Below are 19,873 nucleotides of genomic sequence, written 5' to 3'. Positions count from 1 at the left end.
CCCCACCGTCCCCCCTTGCCCTCACAGACAGCCCCACCCCCATCTCCAACGTGGAGTCCTTCCGCTTCCTGGGCACCACCATCACCCAGGACCTCAAGTGGGAGCCGACCATCAGCTCCCTCGTCAAGAAGGCCCAGCAGAGGATGTTCTTTCTGCGGCAGCTGAGGAAACTTAAGCTGCCAACCCGGATGTTGGTGCAGTTTTACACCTCCATCATTGAGTCCATCCTCACATCCTCCATCACCGTGTGGTACACTGGCGCCACCGCCAGGGACAGATACCAACTGCAGCGCATTGTGCGCTCCGCTGAGAAGGTGATCGGCTGTAAGCTGCCATCACTCCAGGACCTGTATGTCTCCAGGACCAGGAGACGTGCAGGTCGCATCACAGCCGACCCTTCTCACCCTGGACACAGACTGTTTGAACCTCTCCCCTCAGGGAGGAGGCTACGGTCCATACGGACCAGAACCTCCCGCCATAAAAACAGCTTCTTCCCCTCTGCCATAAGACTCATGAACACTATATGTCAGACTCCATAACCTGCCCATGCCATTCACACTGCTGTATTGCACACTGCTCTATTTGCACTATCTTGTACATTTTACTTTTTATATTTATCCATATTTTTATCTTAAGTGTATATATTAGTATATTTTTTGCATGCCTTATACCCTAGTGTTTTTAGAGATTTTTATAATTTTATTTACTATTTCATATATGTTTCATGTTGCACGACTGTACCACAGAAATTTCCCAGTTGTGAACCTCTTCACTAACAATGGCAATAAACCCGATTCTGATTCTGATAGTAGAAATTTCTGAAATCAGCACATTAAAGCTGACCTATTGCACAAACTGTGTCACTCTAGTGATGTAGATAAAATCTCATAAACTAATCTTTCACCTTACCAAAGCAGGTTGGCTTCAGGTGAGAGAAGGGAGATCGGTTTAACATGTCAACCATTTTCAGAACCTTGGGGCCAGTAATCCTCATGCAGAGTTAAAACGCTGCTGGCCGCTCTGTTGTAATCAGAACTATAAGACATCCATTATATCTAAGCTAGTTTTTCTACATTACAATAAAACAATCATTAAGTGAGTTTGAAGATATCCTGCTAATAAATACTATGAAACAGTTAATTGAGTACTATTTAATATATAGTACCTCTTCAAGACAATGCTGTTTTTACCCATTTCTCTATAATAGCATAGAATAGAATAGAATAGAATAGAATAGAATAGAATAGAATAGAATAGAATAGAATAGAATAGATGACAATAGATGAGAATAATTAAGAATAGATTAGAACAGAATAGAAAATCCCTTTATTGTCCCACAATGGGGAAATTCTTGTGTTTAGGCAGCAAAAAGATTATAGAAAAAAACTGCCACATAAATGTGGACCTTAGAAAAATGTATAAGAAAAACATAATAGTGAAGAGTTAAAAGATAAATAATAAAATACTGTACTGTAAAGAGTTTTAACAATATAAAACTTTGCACCTGGATAATAAATAATCAATATATAGCTATGGTCATATTTGAAAATAGCAGCAAAATCAGAGATGTGCAAAATGACAGCAGTATGTTATTTAAATGACAAAGACAGAAACTGTGCAAAATCAGCATGAATGTAACAACTAATTGAGGTTATTGGGAACAGTGATAGTTATAAAGTTTTAGAGCTGCTGGGAGGAAGGATCTGTGATAACGCTCCCTGGTGCATTTAGGGTGCAGCAGTCTGTAACTGAAGGAGCTCTCCAGTTCAGCAACTACAACTACATTATCCAACAGAGATGTTAATTTAGTTGGGATCCTTTTGTTTCCCACCTCCTGCACTAAGTCCAGAGGGCATCCAGTCACAGCTCAAATCTTTGATTATAACTATTTTATTTGACTGAGCAGCACAAAGTGTCGCATAACTGTGAGGGGGAAGAAATATGCATGCTTTCTTCTTTTCCTCAAAATATAAGGGTATGTCTCTAGAAATAATAGTTCCTCAAAGGAACTCATAGTAATTGATATTTCTGCAGATTACTTTCTTTTTTGGGAATTAGCTAAAGCTCAGCCAGCTTAGACAGAAGCATCTAGGAACATCAAGTCATCCCCGAGAATCCTAATTAGATTCTTAACTTTGACTGGAGTGTTTATGGTCCGTTTCCCTCTCAAAGGTAAACCTTTGCTCTCTTCTTTTATATATATATATTTTTTTTTTTAACTCTGAACAGCTTAATTGTCCTTGCTGGAGAAAAACATTCCCACATAATGATGCTGTCCCCACCGTCTTTAACAGCTGATGGTAACGACAGATTTATGTGGAAAAATAATTTTCAATCATAGAGGTTTTCCTCTGACTAGAACACTTTCATCGAAAAAAGATTCTCATGGCTTCCTTTCTACATCAGACTTTTTTTTTTGGGCCGGTTTTCTTTAAAGGTGTTCCCTGACATTGCATTAGATTCTTAGTTTTGTCTCTGAATTATATTATTATTATTATTATTTATTTTTTTTTTTTGCTTTGCCTATGCATTTGCAAATGGATGGCAGTGCTGTTTCGGTTGGACTTCTGGTTCTGTTGCCAAAAGAGGTCTTAAACTTGAGATATTGTTTTACAAGTTAATCCTGCTTTAGACTAAACTGCAAATTTCACCCTGGCCTGTCTGACATGTTACCTGCTCTTCATGGTGCTGCTTTGTTCTCCAATAACACCTTGAATCATTAAAGTAAATGGTTGAACAGCCTTCTCACTAGAAAAAAACTTTTACTCATTATCAGCACAACATATTGCCTTGGTAGGTACATCAGAATCAGACATACTTTAATAATCCCAGAGGGAAATTACTTATTTAGGAATCATTATTTTTATTGAATAATATGTTAGCTAACAGATTTTTGGTCCTATGTTGCAGCAGATAATTTATTTATTTTAGTTAGTCTTGTTATATAAAAAAATGTGTATTAAAAAGTTATTTATGCATTACACATGGCAATTTTGTATCTAGGGTGATGAAATAATTTAAACTGAAAGTATAGCTTTTAAACTATATGATCAGTTAACCTGGACAGCAGTTTCTCCTACCAATTCTCAGCAAGATAGAATAATGACTTAACTATATAAATCTCTCTCTTTTTTAAACAATTAAAATATCTCAAGAAATCATTGAAAAACTGTATTAAAATGACAACATACGCAACGATTAATTTGACATTTTTATTCAATGGTCCCTATTGATGGTCTCCATTAGATTTACTTTGAAGTACTAAAATACTCTCCAGCAGAGGGCAGCAAACGTCCATTTCTTTACTGCTGCAGAAGGGGTCTGCTGGTCCTTCTGCGACAAAAGGCGTTTCAGAATGAAGATTTCCGCGCTCCACATAAGCAAGTCCTAACTGCCTTGTGGGAAGTGAGTCCATACGGGTGACATGCGAATCACTTTAACAGGCATAAGAACTACAATTCACGAGAAGCCTTGCAAAGAGGTGTGGGGAGGGTGGGCAATCTTTTCCAGCTGATTGCGTGGGTGACGTCTCATTTTGGTAAGTTGTCAACAAGCTAACGGAAATGTCGGAAAGAGAGAATCGTCGATTTCAAAATAAAGCAAAGATGTTTAAAAAAGTTTTAAAATGTCAATACATAGACTTTGGCTATTAGCAATATGTGGGACAAAATTTTATAAATTTGATTTTGCTGATTTTGAAAGAAGATAATCACTGATGTAGCTGAAAGGGAAAACACCCATCCATCCATCCACATTTTTCTGGATGGATTGATGGATGAATGAAACTGAAATTGTTTGCATACTAGGGAGGCCTGATGTGTTACTGTTGGCATCGGAATCGACTTTTATTCATTCCTTTTTATATATATACATGTCTACAATGTCTAACCACCTATAAATAGTGTATTTCAGTATATTTTGGTCATTTTGTTTTCTTAACAATAGGAAAGCATTCAATGAATATATGTTTGAGCTCATTTTTGGAAAATACAAACCCTATTGAAAGCTTTGTGTGGAGTAACTGTAGGTCCATCAACCGCCACCAACTTTCATTACAAAGTTACAACCTTGAGAGACACACTTTCTTCTGTTGTGTACTCCAGGCTTATTGGTTAAATGTTATTTTCCATCAGCAGAGTCTACTCTGTTATTTGGAGGTTGAGTGATAATACAATAATAACTGTACTGTAGTTTTACTTATTCTACATACTGTAACTATCCATCTATCCATTTTCCCTCACGCTTAATCCCAGTTGGGGTCGCGAGGGGTTACTATAATTGATTTAGAAATTTTTATAACTAAAATATTTGAAATCAGTTGTATTGATAATTGGTAGTAAATAGTAGTCAGTTACTAGTGGCCTATTTACTTTTTGGTTACTCTTACTTGAGTAACTTCTTCAAAGGCTACTTTTACTTGAGTAAAAATATGATTAAGTAGTGCTCATTTCACATAAGTAAAATTTGTGGTACTCTGCCCAGCTCTGGATTTAGGTTTTAATATTGACAGTTCTATGAGTTTTGAAAAAAAAAAGAAAAGAAAAAGAAGCTAAAACTGAAGTTGTGCTCTTATTTTAGAATATGTATTTTGAGGCCAGGAGGTGTTTTCTTGCCACCACTTTTGCACCATTTGAGGATATGAATTCATAATATTAAATGTAGCTAAAATTTGCACTGATCTGTCTATTCTGCTGTCTGAGTGGATTCATTTGCAGGACTTGAAGCTGAAGGAGACGGTCTCTGTCAGAGGTCACGGATTAGCTAATCCAGACCCAACCTGATTTAAAACATTTAAAATTGTTTTTCATGTTGTCCAAGCCATGAAAAATGAAAGAAAAAACAAATAAAAAAACGGTCAGTTATTTTATATAAAATATGTGAATCAGGAAATTGTCTGTATTCCAAACTCAACAATTGCTGTTCTCTACACTTTAGATTTTAAAATGGAAACAATTTATTTATTATTACTATTATACTATTTATTTATTTTTTTATTTAACAATTCAATGTATAACATGGATGCATAAAAACGCTCATTGTATTCCAGTGTTAAATTCAGTTTAAAGTTAAAGATTGTAATTAAAAATGTCTCCGGACCTTTACTGGTTGAGGATTTTCTTTATTCGGACCTCGCTGATTTTTAATTGGTTACCCCTGGTCTATGTTCATGTATTTAAGGTAATTCTAAACCACTTTATAGATAAGATTTCTGTTTGTAAAGGTTTTAACCAATTGCCAATCACATTTTAGATGGTTATTTTTGTCTCATTTCTTTCATATCTATTTACTAAAATTCAGTCTCTTTGCCAAACATGCTCTTATTTTGAAAAAGGAAACACTTTAGTATTCTTCCGGCTCCGTGCTGGAAGTTGATCCTCTGACTCAGTCCCCGGCTCAATCACTCTGACAAGCCGGTGGAGAGGCGAAAGCAGCCTCGGAGCAACGATGATGGAGCGTCTATAAGAGATAACAGAAGAAAAAAAGGCATAAGAAAACAAAACAAAGAAACTACAAGACCAAAGAAGCCAAACCATAACCATGCAATCTAAAAACAGACGAATTTGAGCCGGCGCTGCTTCTTTCTTCAAGGTTACACCGGCCCTACGTCTTCTGTTCGCAGCTCAGCTGTAGATATGATGTCCGCAGAGGAGCAGGGATACCCCGCAGCCACGCTGCTGGAGGCCGGGCCGGAGTGGCTGCGGGCCGAGGTCGAGCGTCTTTCCCGGGAGCTGAGCGAGACCACCAGCGAGAAGATCCAGGCGGCGGAGTACGGGCTGGCGGTGCTGGAGGAGAAGCAGCAGCTCAAGCAGCAGTACGACGACCTGGAGATGGAGTATGAGGCTGTCAGACAGGAGATGGACCTACTGAAAGAGGTAGAAAATAGCCCTGATCCCCTCTTAATATATTATGGCAGCTTCATTACATATATATAGGTGTGTGATAGAGGGATACAGTTCATTTTTAGATTTACATGAAAATCATTCTGCAAGGTCAAGACTGCATGAGGAGGCAGGGATGCTTCCACCCTCCCCCTCCATGTTCAGGGAGTCCCCACTGCACTGCCACCTTTATTTATTGATGCAGCTCCTTGATTTCAGTTCTGGCTTGCAGATAAGCCTTCTATGTTCCTACAGTCTGCTCTTTAATCATCATGAGAAGATTTGCCAAGTGTTGAGGTGGAATCAATAAAATGGGCAGAGTTCTGTGCAAGGCGTGGACAGGTTATTGGTATAAAGATGTTTAACAGCTTCAGAGGAGTATATGCACCAATCAGTTGGATGTGGTGTTTGATTTAATGCATTAAAAACATTTTGTTTTTTATGTTTTCTGCTGAATGTAGAGCTCTGTCTCCATAAAAGAACCTGCAGCTCATTTTCTCCTCCTTTTATGCTGAATAATTCCCTGGAAAACCTGAATTCTTTATTATTATTATTAATCACTGCATTGAACAGGGACTGTATATGTTGCTGCACACTTCCAGTCAGATGGCTTAAAGAAGAGCCATGCATTTTTAGGCAGCTATCAAATTTGGTTGCTCTGAAATATTTTCTTGCTCTCTGCTGCATAATAGGCAACTGAAACCTATTAATTGATTTAGTAGTGTACTTTATACATACATTACAAGATCCAAGTTTAAACAAACATGTTTATTTTAATATGAAGTAGTTAAAAGTGTAAGAAATATGTTTTACTAGCGATTGGGATGATTTATATTTTTCTGTTTTAGGTAAATGCCATGAAATCATGTTAATTTCTACTTCAATGTCATAAAATGTTGTTATTATTATCTAGATTTATCACTGCAGCCACTGCTTGAGGGTTTGCATTACTCACTTTAATTTGAATTTCAAGGTTGTGGATGTTAGATCTGTCTTAAAATGTCAGTTAGAGACTCTTCTGAGCTCGCTGGGGCTTTGGAAACAAGAAATTCTGGTTCCGTTGAGAAAGGCGGGAGCATGTTTGAATTTTGAACCTTCCCGCTTAGAAGTGAACGGCCAACAGCTGACGCCAGCAGAGTTACGACCCTTAGGGAATGGAAAGAATGTTGAGCGGCCTGGTTAATAAGGGCCTGAGGAGTCAGATAAAGGATGTGTCTGTTTTTTCCTGGACAATAGCTTTACTTATTTCCCTCTGTCGAATCATGCTGCTTCTAGTTTTCTTCTTCCAGCAGCGATTTGTCACTAGGTTGTTATTCAGATGGGAAGAAGTGTGCTGTGGATCTCTTCTCACAGCACACGAAGAAAAAAAGAAAACCAAAAAAAAAAAAAGCAGATTCCAGATTTGAAACCACTGGGTAACTCATGGTTGCTCATATCCTCGTCTGATGTGCTCATTCCCCCTGTGTCCTTACGATGGCTGAAGTTAAAGCTTACTTCACCGTCTTACTTTTTTTTTGCCAGAAATCTGCTCATCTCCTCTTAGGACTGTTTTCCAGCTGCTGTTCTCAGTCTTCCGCTGGCCCTCTCTCTAGAGGATGTGGGTTTTTTTTTACTATTTCAGCTGCTGCAGCACAACTTTCCCAAGTTTTTTCTTGGCATAAATGCCTCCCTCTGTTACAGAAGAGCTACAGTGAAAAGCTTTGGATAGAGGAACCTGCTCAGAGGCAGTCTGAAGAGTTTAACCATGACTGTTTTAATTAGATTATTTCCTTTTTTCTGCAAAACGCGTCATGAAAATATCATGAACAATCTAAAGTATCCATCCATCCGCCATCCGTCTGTTTATGTGGTTTATAAAATTCAGTCGTTTGCCAAGAGCCCTGGCAGAGATTTTCTATCTTTTGCCTTTGGGTGGGGTTGTGCTGGGTGGAGATCTGATTTTAACTTGCAGGAGCTCAACTCTTTGATGCCTTATCCTGCTTAAGTTCAACCATGAAGGGCAGAAAATGATGCTATCACACTGGAAGCGCAAAAATCCCCCCCAAATAAAAACAGGAAGTTGAACTATATCTTCCGATTTCAGATTTTGGTGAAAGCTTAAAACAGCCTCATCCTCCCAGCCACTTTACATTCTCCAATGTGATGCTGTCTTTCTGCAGCTGTGACAAAAGCACCCTGGATAGTAAAACCTTCAGCCAGGTGTAAACGTCGTGCTTTGCTGTGTGCACACATGACCTTTACTCACGCACAATATTGGGAACAAACCCCTCCTTTTCAAAGGAATACTCAATGAGTTGCTTAACACCCGATCCCATGGAGAAACTGTAAACTTTGGCTCACAAAGTAAATCATTAAGGACTCTCCATACTGTTTAGAAATACCAACATACCTCTCTGCTTTCTCGTAGAGAGAAATGGCAAGAAATCAATAGGACAGTGAGCAAACTACGAATGAATTGCCAGTTTTCAGCCTCTTGGCCAAATTCCACTTGTACTTCCATACCACGCCCCCCCGCCCCCCTCCTTGCTGCTCTAGAGGCAGGAAGATGGAGGAATGCTGTGCTTTGCTGTTGCTTAGTAACAGCTATCCTCCATGGTTTGCTTCCAGCAGCAGTTATGCCTTTTCAGCAGGTGCTGCTGTGTTTCTAGCTACATTCTGAAGTAACACCATTAGTGTAGATGTACCGTATTAGGTTGACTTTAATTTAAGCTTTTCTGAATATTTTTTATGATTTTGTCTGTTTTTCCCTGTAACATGGTCTATTATTTGCTTCTGGATTATTTGCATACATTAGTAAAATGCTGCTTCGTGCTTGGAATCCACTAGTCCGTCCTTTGCTTTCTACTTTATTTAGAGCAGTGCAGTTGTGTGGCTGCATGTCATGCCACCGCCTGTGGCTCTGTAGTGCAGACCCACTGCAGCATTCTGACAGAGAGATCCCCCCCCCTGCTGCCTGATGCTCATTATGATTCTGTGCTCTGTTTGAAGGCATAGACTGTGAAAAACCTAAGACTTTTCTCTGCTTTCTAATAGTTTCATACTCATGTAATGTTTTCAATATTTATTTAAAGTCAAATCTGAATAGTTTGATTTGCATTGGTATTTTATTTAGCCCTATTTTCTATTATATCTGTACATAAAATGCACAGAAATCGAAACATAAACACAGCATCGCCAGCACCCCTGAACCAAGCTTTGAAATTCTCCTGTTCACCGTTTCACTGAACTGAGAGGCAAGGAGAGCATTTAACAGATTATTCAGGCAAAACACTTAGATAGAAAAGTTAACACTCCACATCAGTCTGAACACACCATCCCCACAATGAAGCACGGTGATGGCAGAATCATGCTGTGGGGATACTTTTTTTGTGTTGTTAGCAGGGATGCAGAACATGGTTGTAGTTGGTAGGAAGATTTAGAGAACATATACCAGATAGTTTTTTGGGGGAAAAAATGGTTAGAATCTGCAGAAGACTTTAAGCAGGAACAGAGATTTATCTCTTCCTGTTCCTGAGGAAGAACGCATCAAAACACACAAGACTGGTTTAGATCAAAGCAAACAAGAGTTAAAATGCCCCAAATGCCTAAAACTGGGCATACACTGTACGATATTTTCAATCGTTGTACTCAGCTACAGCTCAAACTGTATGACGAAACCGCAAGGTTTAAAAGTTCCCAGCTCGTGATGCATGTTCTTACATCGCTCTGATGCGATCTAACTGCTCACTCTGCACATTAAAAAACCACAAGTCGGACTCTGCACCAGAGATGCTGCTGGTTGGAATGGTCAATCTGGAAGAAGAACTCCTTTTTTTTTTTTGCACATGTGCAGTGCGTGAGGTTCCTCTTAAATCGGCTTATAGATTCTTGTAGCTCTGCTTCAACAGATTTTGCAAAATATTTGATTTTCTCCTGACGTTATAATTCCTGATCGGGTGGTCGTGAGATGCTGATCGCCTCTCCTTTCCCCCTGTATACTACACGACGCGGGATGAGGCTGAAACTTGGCCCCATCCAAAAAATTCTAGCACGACTGGAGAATCAGCCTGAAAAGAACAAAAATCATACAGTGTATGCCTGGCTTAGATAGAACTGCTAAATGTATTTTAAGAAGAAGAAAGGGTAAATATCAAACTTTCCCCAAAATGCAAACTGTAATAATCAAAATGCTGCATTGGTACATGTTAACAGCTAGTTAAGAGGTTGTGTAGGGGTAATGAAGTGGGGATGTTTTTGTCCTCTGATCTGAGGATCTAAGCTTTTCTTAAGCTGATGTCGTCAGTTCGGAATCTCATCAGATAAACACTGCGGTCCCAATCTTCATCTTCACATAAAGACAAAGGGCTATTATATGTGCCTCAGTCTTGTTTTTTTTTTTTTTTACTAATTTCTTCTCTCCTCCTGGTTCCATTCAGCCTACAGAGTCCAACTTAAACAAAAGCTTTCACTTTGCTTGTACATCGTCATGTACCCGAGACCCAAACAGTCAGTCTCTCTTTTCTTCTAACCTCCCCTCCATTTCTGTTGTCCAGTCAGTAAAGCAGCAGCTGTGCGATGCATTGTTGGGTTCAACCAGACAAACACTAAGTATCATGAAGCCAAGACAGGCCCACAGCCTTTTTGTCTCTTTGCCTGTAGCCCATTGGTGCTAACCGGTCCCCAGTGTCACAGATGTAGAGATGGGTAAATGGGAGGAGAGGACCATACGTGACAAAGGGAATATTGAGAGAGTTGTTCCATTGTGGCTATATTTGAAAGGTTTGTCTGCTTTACAGTCCCTTTTGAAATGGGAAACCATTAAAGGGTAAGAATCCCTAACAAAGACAGCTGACTCTGAGGTCTGTCTGTGATGTTGAATGGGTTGTAGGGTGATTGGATGTCAGCGGAAAATGCAAGAAGGAAAGAAAACCATCTGGACTATATTTGAAGTTTAAATAAAGTCACTCTCCTTTTGTGGAACTGTAACAACAAACAATGCTCGACAACTCTGTTTTTGGTTTTCTCTTTTACTTCTCTCTCCTGACGGACTATCGGCTTTTTCTCTGTTCCCAGTCGTGCTTTCTGTATCCAGACCGATGCTTCCACCATTGTTTCTGGCTGCCTGATCTTGTCTTGTATGCATGATTTTATTTTTCCAGAGAGAAAGGCTGCAGTTAAGGGGTAATCTTTTCTAAATGGCCCTAAATAAAGTCCCAAATCCCCTACCCTCTGGACATAAGAGGATGAATCCCAGCCGCTATGTGCAGGGCTTACTGCAATCTGGGAGTCTGCCAGGCCCAACCACACTTATTAGCAGCCTCTATAGCCAGATACAGCTAGTTGCTTTTTGACATAATGCTTATAGGGGCTCCAGTCTCCCACTTCTGATTCATTACCCTACTGCAGTGGTAACCACAATAATCTGTGCAGTCTCAGTAAAAAAAAACAACTCTATCTTAAAAAATAATTTCCTCTGCATCCTTGGGGCTTATCCTCACATTCCACTTTTATAGACATATGGTGTCATTGAGCGATGAAAGATTTACTCCACTGAGTTTAGGTGTAATGGTCCAGCCATAATCCAGAATGATTTTAAAAGCTCATCTAATAAACAGAATACCACCAGCGAACATCCAGTTCAAACTAAGGTCAAGTTTAGGCTGAAGACTTTGTCTATGGAAGCCGGTGTGCTCCATACCTTTGTGAATGCCTCTTTAGATCTGCTTTGAGTAATATATGTAGAGGATCAATTAGTCTTGGGTAAAAAGCAATGGGAAAATAAACACAATAACCGTTCTTTTCTTCAGTGGATCTTTCTCTCAGCCAAAATAAAGTTTGAGTATTTTTCTTATGTGCCAAAAGAATAAATGGTAGTTAAAGTAACAAGTTATGCCAGAGATAGCTGTTTTATTATGGTAGTATTAGAAGCATCTAAATCTAAGGGTCCATTCACACTGCTGGTCTGGTCCAGGCATTGGTTCAGCGTGAAAGTGAGAAAATTCACTCCTTCTGCTGCCAGGTTTGCTTTCGCACAGAGGTTTTAAGAGTGGGCCAAACATCATCATGCAGATGGAATGGATTTTTGGAAAAGATTTGGTGGTGATTGAGAAAAATAAAAATGTTAGAAGAAAGAAGTCTGTCTCATGGGGTTTCTGTTGCTGCTTTGCTGTTTAAATGTTGCTGTACAGCAGCACCTCTTCACTACTCCATGTATCCCCATAAGACATTTTTAATCTTCTTTTTCTACTTGAGAAACTGGACTGTTACATTTAACCGCATTCCAAAGACTTGGTGTAAAAGGTCCATTAATAGTACAATTGCACTGATTACGTGCTGCATACACTGATAATGACAAGAGTTCAGAGTTAGAAACCACAGTCCAAACCTCTGTTACATCATGATAAAAAAGTCCAAGTCACATGAAGTCTTCAAGCTGTGATTTATTTATTTTCATTCTGGTTCCAGCTCAGAACTTTTACTTCTGCAAAAATATCTTGCGACATTTCTTTGAAGAGTTCATCAAGCTAACATCAAACTGCAAGGAAGTCTCTTTTTGCTACCATACAGATATGCCAAAGTATGCAAACAACATAAAGTAGTCAGATTCTATTTCTATAAAGTCGATTGTTCATGTATTGTAGAGAAGCTTTGTTGAAGGCCTGCGGGGTCGTGATTCTGTTACTATAATCCATTTACTGAAGACTGGGAGCGGATAAGGCAGGAATCCAGGCTAAAAGCAGCGGATGAGGTCATGGCAGTGACTATGCCTTACACAATACACCACGGTCCACTCAGACAAAGGTCAGTCTCTTGTTTTCCTTCTTCTAAACTGTAATCTGACAAAGAAGGAAGTGTCACTGAACACAATACTTACTTATCCTTAGTCTCCCATAAGCATCAGTGTCTCGCTGTCTTTTGTACATCCGATTATAATTTCACCAGCTAATAACCCTGATCTTCTCTTTGTTCCTCTTATTGTTTTACCTTTACATTAATGCCAAATAGGTGGTATGAAATTTCATGCTATAAAATAACACTCACTTATAATAATATTTACTGAAAAGTATATTATATGATTACATTTCTAAACAATAAAGAAATGCTTATTTCAGTCACTGCTTAAAATAAAAGGCTTAAATAATGAGATGTGGGTTGGTTGGTGATTCTGTTTGTTAGGAATCCTGCCTTCATCCTCCTCTAGATAAAGCCCACAGGATTTTTTTTTTGTTTGTCTGAGGTCTCCAACAGACTTTATCTTCTTCGCTGCAGATTCGAAGCAGCATGATTGGCAGAATGTACCCTCATGAGGAACATGTGGGGGACCTTCAGCGATTGTTTCCAGCCTTGTTTGATTCAATCTTATCTCAATCTCAAGGTCTCCATCAAATCTTTCTTCTTCCTGCTATTGAAAACAAGTGGAAGCTGGTCTCCCCTTCCCCCAGCTCTTCATCCTGTTTACTTGTAAAATCCTGTTTTTAGCCGAGAGGAAGCATATGAAATATGACCCTTTATCTTTCCGGGTATTTTTTTCAGTGGATCGAAGGAAGTGACCGCATCTGGTTCATTAAGCAAGGCTCCTCATTATGGTTTTATTATTTAAATGGAGGTAGAATAATAATATTGTGGAACTGATCTAACCTGTGGCCCATGCTGAATGCAGCCGCCGAAGGTTATTTTAAAATTGAACGGTGAACCATTAAGATATGCTAGTGCATGCTCCATGTGCATGACCTAAAGAAACAAGCTTGGGGTTGGCTCTTGTAGACAGATGGCCTGTGCCCCACCCCACCGTCAGATATACACATCTGAAGGCTTTAACATGCTCCACCCATATGGCCCCACCACTAAACAGGAGTTTAGTCTGCATTTTCTGCTTCCACATATCTTGGTGTGCCCTCTAATTTGAAACAGTAGATAATAAGATCAACTGAAGACAGATGTTCCCCTTTTGATGATATGATTACATTCCTGCTTGGCCCGGACTCGTTCAGCCTTGCTCAATCATGGCTTTTATGCTCCGACTAGCAGAGTGATGTCTCCCGTGTCACGTCAAGTAATTAAACAGCCACTGATTTTTCTGAAGCACAGCCTGCTTTTAATAGATCATCTATTCAAACATAAGTAAACCCAATTTCCAGGGCTGTCCAATCGCCCTGGGGCTCCGTCTTGCTTTAACACCACTGTGCAATCAGAGAACAGCAGCATTTCTACATTCCTTCCTCTCGTTACTCCTCCGCCACCTCCCCCCCTCACCCCTCTGCTCTTGGACCAGGCCCCCTTTTGTAAATAGGCTACTCGGTCTGGTTCCCCCATTACAGTTTGCAATACCTCACTCTCATTGGGCCCTCACTCTGAAAATTGAAGGCTTTGCTTTTCAGAAGAGAAGGAGTAGATGGGAGGGAAGAAGGGAGGCAGGAAGCTGGATGTCACATTAGAATCTGAAGCTGGAGATGTGAAGGAGGTGGGAATGTGATTTGGAGGTTTGCCAAACTCACAGGGGTCCTTGAGAAAAGCAGATAGAGAGAGGAAATCTGTTTGGAGGGAGGGAGTGCATGGGCTTCCTGTGGGAACCAGCTTGTTTTTTATATACGGTATATATGGGAGACAAATGAGGGATACTCTGTCAGCTGGCTAAAAGAGTTGAAATCTGGGACTATCTAGCTTTGCTTTTACTTCACAAAGACAAAGTATTCAACAATCCGCTAAAGAGACCAATAGCCCTTAACCATGCATTGGCTACAAAGTAAGGGCTGCAAACTAGAGCAGCTTCACAGTAACAGTGTGTGCACTGGCATTGCAGTGTTTGTTTGCAGCTTTATCCACCTGCCATGAATGCACAGTTGGATACCACTAATATATTTATGCTGTTGGATGGAATCTCACACCTGACACAGATGGTAGGTAGATAAAGGATGCATTGAGTGTTGAAAATAATAAAATTCTAATGCAAATTTCTGATAACCTAATTCCTGAACTCAGTGGAAATTTGATTCTGTTAGTGGAGAAAAGGCAGCTGTTGTTGCAGTTGTTGCAACTAACTATATTGAATGTGTTTGTTTTTTGTTACTGACAGGTATAGTGGGATATTTTCATTTGATATATATTTATTATTATATGTCATGATGACTGCTGTAAAAAGCAGCCAAGTAAAGTTAGAGTTTCTAATGTGTTTTTAGGATAATCGAGTTCAGCCAATGATCCAACCGTGGACAAAAATCATTTTGGGAAAATTAATTCAATACAGTTCTTTGTGCAGCCTGAGCTGCATGAAGAACTCGATTCTGAGAGCATTACCAGGTACAATGGCAGATTGTAATACTTTTTTTGTTTTTTTTTAGAGATGCACCAATTCGCTACTAGGATCATATCAGCTCTAATATGAACTAATTAGCTGGATCGAATATTTGTGATCTGATATAGGATATCAGAGATCTAATCCAGTGCACTTTACATAGAGCTTTTATTTCTTTTTGTGGATTTTCTTTTACTTTTATATTTAGGTTAATTTGTTATCTTTTTTACCATTATGTCAAGGCTAAAACCTTCACTTTGCAAAATGTGTTCAATTGTTTAATCGGATCAGTATTGGCCGATAAACTCAGTCCAGGTATCGGAGTGGATCGGGAAAAACTGGATCTCTAGTTTAATTGCATGAAACAGATTGTTAGGTGCCTTTATTATGCTGACCTTTTTATTTTGCTCTTGCATAAACTGTCTCTGAGCCGCCTAGTTCCCCGCAGATTAACATGAGACATTTGGCCACCTGACCGATGACAGGAACACGAGAATTCAAAAATGTATGCTCGCTGTTTTGAGTTTGAACGGGGCTCTGCCACCACCTATCGGGATGTAGATGATGGAAAAGTGAAGGATGCCTTTATCATGACTAATAAGGTACATCATCAAAGTAAAATTTAGTGCTGAACAATTTTGCCAAAAATCTAAATTGCCATTATTTTTCACCAAAATTGCGATTTTATTTTGATTTTCTTTTGCACTAACCCCAAGCTTGTAGATGTTTAACCATAGGCTTTCAGCTTTCTTAGGCCCCGTCCACACGAAGCCGAACCCTGGCCTAAACGCACAAATTTTTAACCAAACCAGCCTCTCATCCAGATTCTGAAACGCCGTTTTCGCGTTTCCATCTTTAAGCTCTAACCGCATTTTTTTTACACGCATGCGTCATAGCGTCGCCTCTAAACATGCATGCGCGACACAGTATCACAACAACAATGGCGCTGTACTGTGTTGAATGGTTGCTGCTAATGCTACTCACCCTGCTGTCGGGCTTACAACAGAATCTTCTTCTTCTGGAATATCTCCAGGAAGAACAGAGCAATATCGACAACATAGTTCAGCACCTGAATTTGACTTAACCACGCAAATGGACCCGCAGGGCAACCATGTATAAATATTAGTGCGCATGCCCAACATTTCGTCGCTTATTTTTGCTTTGGCACCACAGCGCCACTTACAGGCCTGGCATACATTTTGCAGCGTTTTCATGCATTCGTGTGGACGATCACATTTATTTTATGTCTCCATCTTTACGACAAACGTTTTGGAAAATATCAGCGTTTCGTGTTCGTTTTGACTTCCTGTGGACGGGGCCTTAGAGTGTGCTTGCCCGGAGTCCATTGTTATAAGACCTTACTTCAACCACTGTGTGGAAAAAGTGTTTACTTTTACTTGTATGGATGCATCTGCATGCTATCTGCAAATCTCTCTATCTTTCTTTGCAGAGAAAAACCCACTTCAAGCGTTTAACCACCACCCAAAGGGCTCAAGAAAGAAATTTAGTTTCTTGCTCTTGTTAAATATAGTCTGATTAAAAATCTGTGCCTCTGCAATTTAAAATTGGCGTTTTGTTAAATTGCATTTATATTGAAACTGCCCAGCCCTAGTAGAATTGATCCAAAAATTCCTCACAATTACCTTAAATTTTAAAAGGATGGGAGAAGAGCTTTCGTTTTTTATATGTAATAATAAGGGACTTTATAATTTAGTCTGCACTTCTCTCCGTTCAGACCAAACCCCTAGTCTGGCAAAAATGAACCTATAAGATGTACAGAGACGTCATCCATATTTATGTATACACATGACTTCAGCTACGTTCTTGTGGATCATTTCTGTCCTTCAGAGTATTAGGCTTTTTAAAAGGAAAGCATGTGAGGGTTTGAGCAGTGAGCAGACATTTGGTGGAAGAAGTCTAAAGGCCTATCCTGGAAAAAAAAATCCATCTGATTTAATGATTTTTTTGTTTTTTACCTAATTAAAAGGTTGAAATAATTAAACCAATCAAAGAGCAGTGTATAAGTTGTTCAACCAGATCTCTGATTGGAGAGAAATGGCTGTATTGGTGAGGGCTACCACCAGCCATCTGCACAGCCTTCGCCTTTACTGGCCGCCCCACGCTCTATCACTGTAATTGGCCTTGTAACCATAACGACTCCCACTCCCCTGGGGTGCGGGTGCGTGGACCAGGGAGATCTCATCCAGACAGATTGCCTGGCAGAAAGGGGAAGCGGCAGGCAGGCAGATTACAGGCAGGCTCAGATAAGGCTCCTTTTGCATTGCAAATGACTGAGGTTGTGAATACTCCAAGCTGGTACTGTTAGAGCATCCTGAGATAAAGAAACCAGAGTGCAGCACTGACGCCGACGTACGGGTGAAATGGGAAGCCTATTGAATTCTTGCTGCCCTCCTGAGACCCTGCAGGCTTTTTTTCCCCCCTTCATACAGTTGAAGCTGAACAATAGATTCAGAAATAAACAGATGCTTCCTTTTTATTATTAAATGATTGTTATTGTTAAGTAATTAAAGAAAACAGTTTACAGTTTTGTTGTAGCAGAGAAACGTAGAAAATTCCTTGTTTCCAAGTCAACCAAACTCTTTGCTTCTTGTGTGTCCACATACACATAATATAAGCTCACCAACAAAGTGATTTTTAGTCACAAATAACCAGCTAGAAGGCTGAGTAAATGACACAGATTCCTTAGCTTACTGCTGTGGCCTTAATGACTATTTTTACTCTGTAATAACAGAGGAACAGCACTTTACTGACAGTATTTCCTTGGACTTGCAGGTAGTTCATCTTTGAAGATTTATTTTCCCAGCAATCCAGCCTTCATTAAAAAGCAAAGCATTGTGGCTGAACATGATGTCTGGTCTTACCAAAGGATCACTTCACTCAGTATCTCTAATCCTGCCTTCTGAATGTCAACCTTGCTGGGGTTTGAATAAAACATCAGATGTTCCCTTTCCTGCTGGAAATATTAGTGCTGAAATATTATAGGCTTCTATAAGCAGGGGGAATTTTTGTAGCAGCTGTGCATCACTGAGCTCCTGCAGCCCAATTATCTGATTTTTATATTTCTCTGGTTGGGGATCTGCCTTTTATTTGGGCTTTCTAATGAGCCTCATGAGTGTTATTAGTGCACGGCATGTAGGACAGGGAATGCACTAATGCAGGTATGCATTTATTTTACTGTATGTCTACTTTCCCATAAGATTTCTCTCTTTTTTTCTACCCATAGCTCTGCACAGCCCCCACAGCTTCCTGGTTGTTTTTCAAGCTTGTTGTTCAAGATTGCTGTCTGCTTTTGGCAAAATCATTTTTTTCAACCTTTTCTTCTGACCTCTGCCATCTTGTTGTCTGTGTTTTTAAGCAATCGTTGCCACCGGCATACACACCCCCATTCTATTTCTATTTAAAGCATGAAGTGCTTGCAGTGCTGGTGGAGGCCGTGGTGGGCTCTCATCCCCTTCTCATTCTCCACAGATGGGTTTGAGTAAAAGCATTAGCATGAAAACAGCAGGTGATGGAGAATCAAGCATGCACTGCTTGAATTGTAAATAGGATGTGAGTGTATATGCGATAAGTCTGTGAAATTGCCCAGGCCTGTGCGAATAATAGCCCAATGGCTCTGCACTTTGCAGAGTACCAGTGGCTGTGTGCCAGGAACCATCTCTGCCTCCCTGGTTAGCATTCTCTCACCCCACAGTGAAAAAAAAAAGGGTCAAAAATACGATATGTCTGATCGGTGACAGTTTTTCTGGGATTTCTGATCGCTTGTGCTGGCTGTGGAACGTTGAAATAACCTTTACGCATTTCTGTCAGAGATAAAATTAAATCTGTGTTGTTTTTTTCTCTATATCCTCAAATTTAAAAAGAAATACATGATTAGCTACTATGCTTTTTATTATAGCACATATACCATGAGTGTAAAATAAATGAATAGCAGTGATGTAAAAGCTGAGAACTGGCAGCTGATAGAGGAGGTTTGCATATTTTATATTCATTAATACATTAATAAACAGAGTGGAAAAGTACAGATAAGTCCACTGGTGGCTGAAAATGATCTTGATGGATTCTGACTGGTGACTCGTTAGTTAAAAAGGTCCAGAATCCAATCCTATTTCCAGACACTGACCCAACTTACAATAACACCAACCAGTTGCAGTAATGGCTGCAAATACTGTTTTATACATCTTTTAATTGCATAATGTTTCCTAATTTTGTTGGTTATAGTGTATGTATTTTAATATACTTGAGCATTACTTACAACTCAGGTAGTTCTACTGCGCCCTTTAAGTACATAAATCTAAAAAGTTATAGATGTTCAGTATTGTGTTATTTTAACAATAAATTATAGGAATTATAGAGATCCTGCCTTCCAGTTAAAAATATATATATTATGTTTTCTTAGATGTCTATACATATCTGCTTTTTACTTGGGCTCCAAGATGGTGAGTGAGAGCAGGTATTTCAGCAGGTAACAGGAAGGTTTGAATAGAGTGCCACAAAGTTTCTGTGTTTTATCTTTTTGAAAAAAAAATTTATATAGGGTTCCACATTGTTGAAAATATAAACATTGACCCTGCCTCTTTAGTAATGCAAGCTGCACTCATGGCAAACGTAAATTATATTTACATTTTTCTCATGTTTAAAGAACTGCTAAGGGAAAGAAGGCCTTAAAAATATTTTCAATTTGCTTAAATCTGAATCACGCGTA

The 19,873-nt window shown here is 39.4% G+C and overlaps 1 protein-coding gene across 5 annotated transcripts in view; it reads left to right on the top strand.

Annotated features, from left to right (window-relative positions):
• The first annotated feature begins 5,379 nt into the window (after positions 1 to 5,379).
• The window catches only part of LOC119774829 (protein bicaudal D homolog 2-like), a 42,504-nt gene continuing 28,010 nt past the window's right edge, over positions 5,380 to 19,873 (top strand). For all 5 annotated transcript variants that reach the window (XR_005279586.1, XM_038272526.1, XM_038272525.1 and 2 more), the window contains exon 1: positions 5,380 to 5,873. Coding sequence is in view for 4 of the 5 variants with exons in the window: in XM_038272526.1 (XP_038128454.1) it covers positions 5,634 to 5,873 (240 nt within the window). In the remaining variant the exon portion in view is untranslated. The remainder of the gene's footprint in view (positions 5,874 to 19,873) is intronic.

This window comes from Cyprinodon tularosa, unplaced genomic scaffold, assembly GCF_016077235.1.
Source record: "Cyprinodon tularosa strain WSP-4 unplaced genomic scaffold, ASM1607723v1 ctg833, whole genome shotgun sequence".
In the NCBI taxonomy this organism is placed as follows: Eukaryota; Metazoa; Chordata; class Actinopteri; order Cyprinodontiformes; family Cyprinodontidae; genus Cyprinodon; species Cyprinodon tularosa.
Note: the sequence above shows the minus strand (reverse complement) of the source record. Positions and strands in the feature narration are given on the sequence as shown.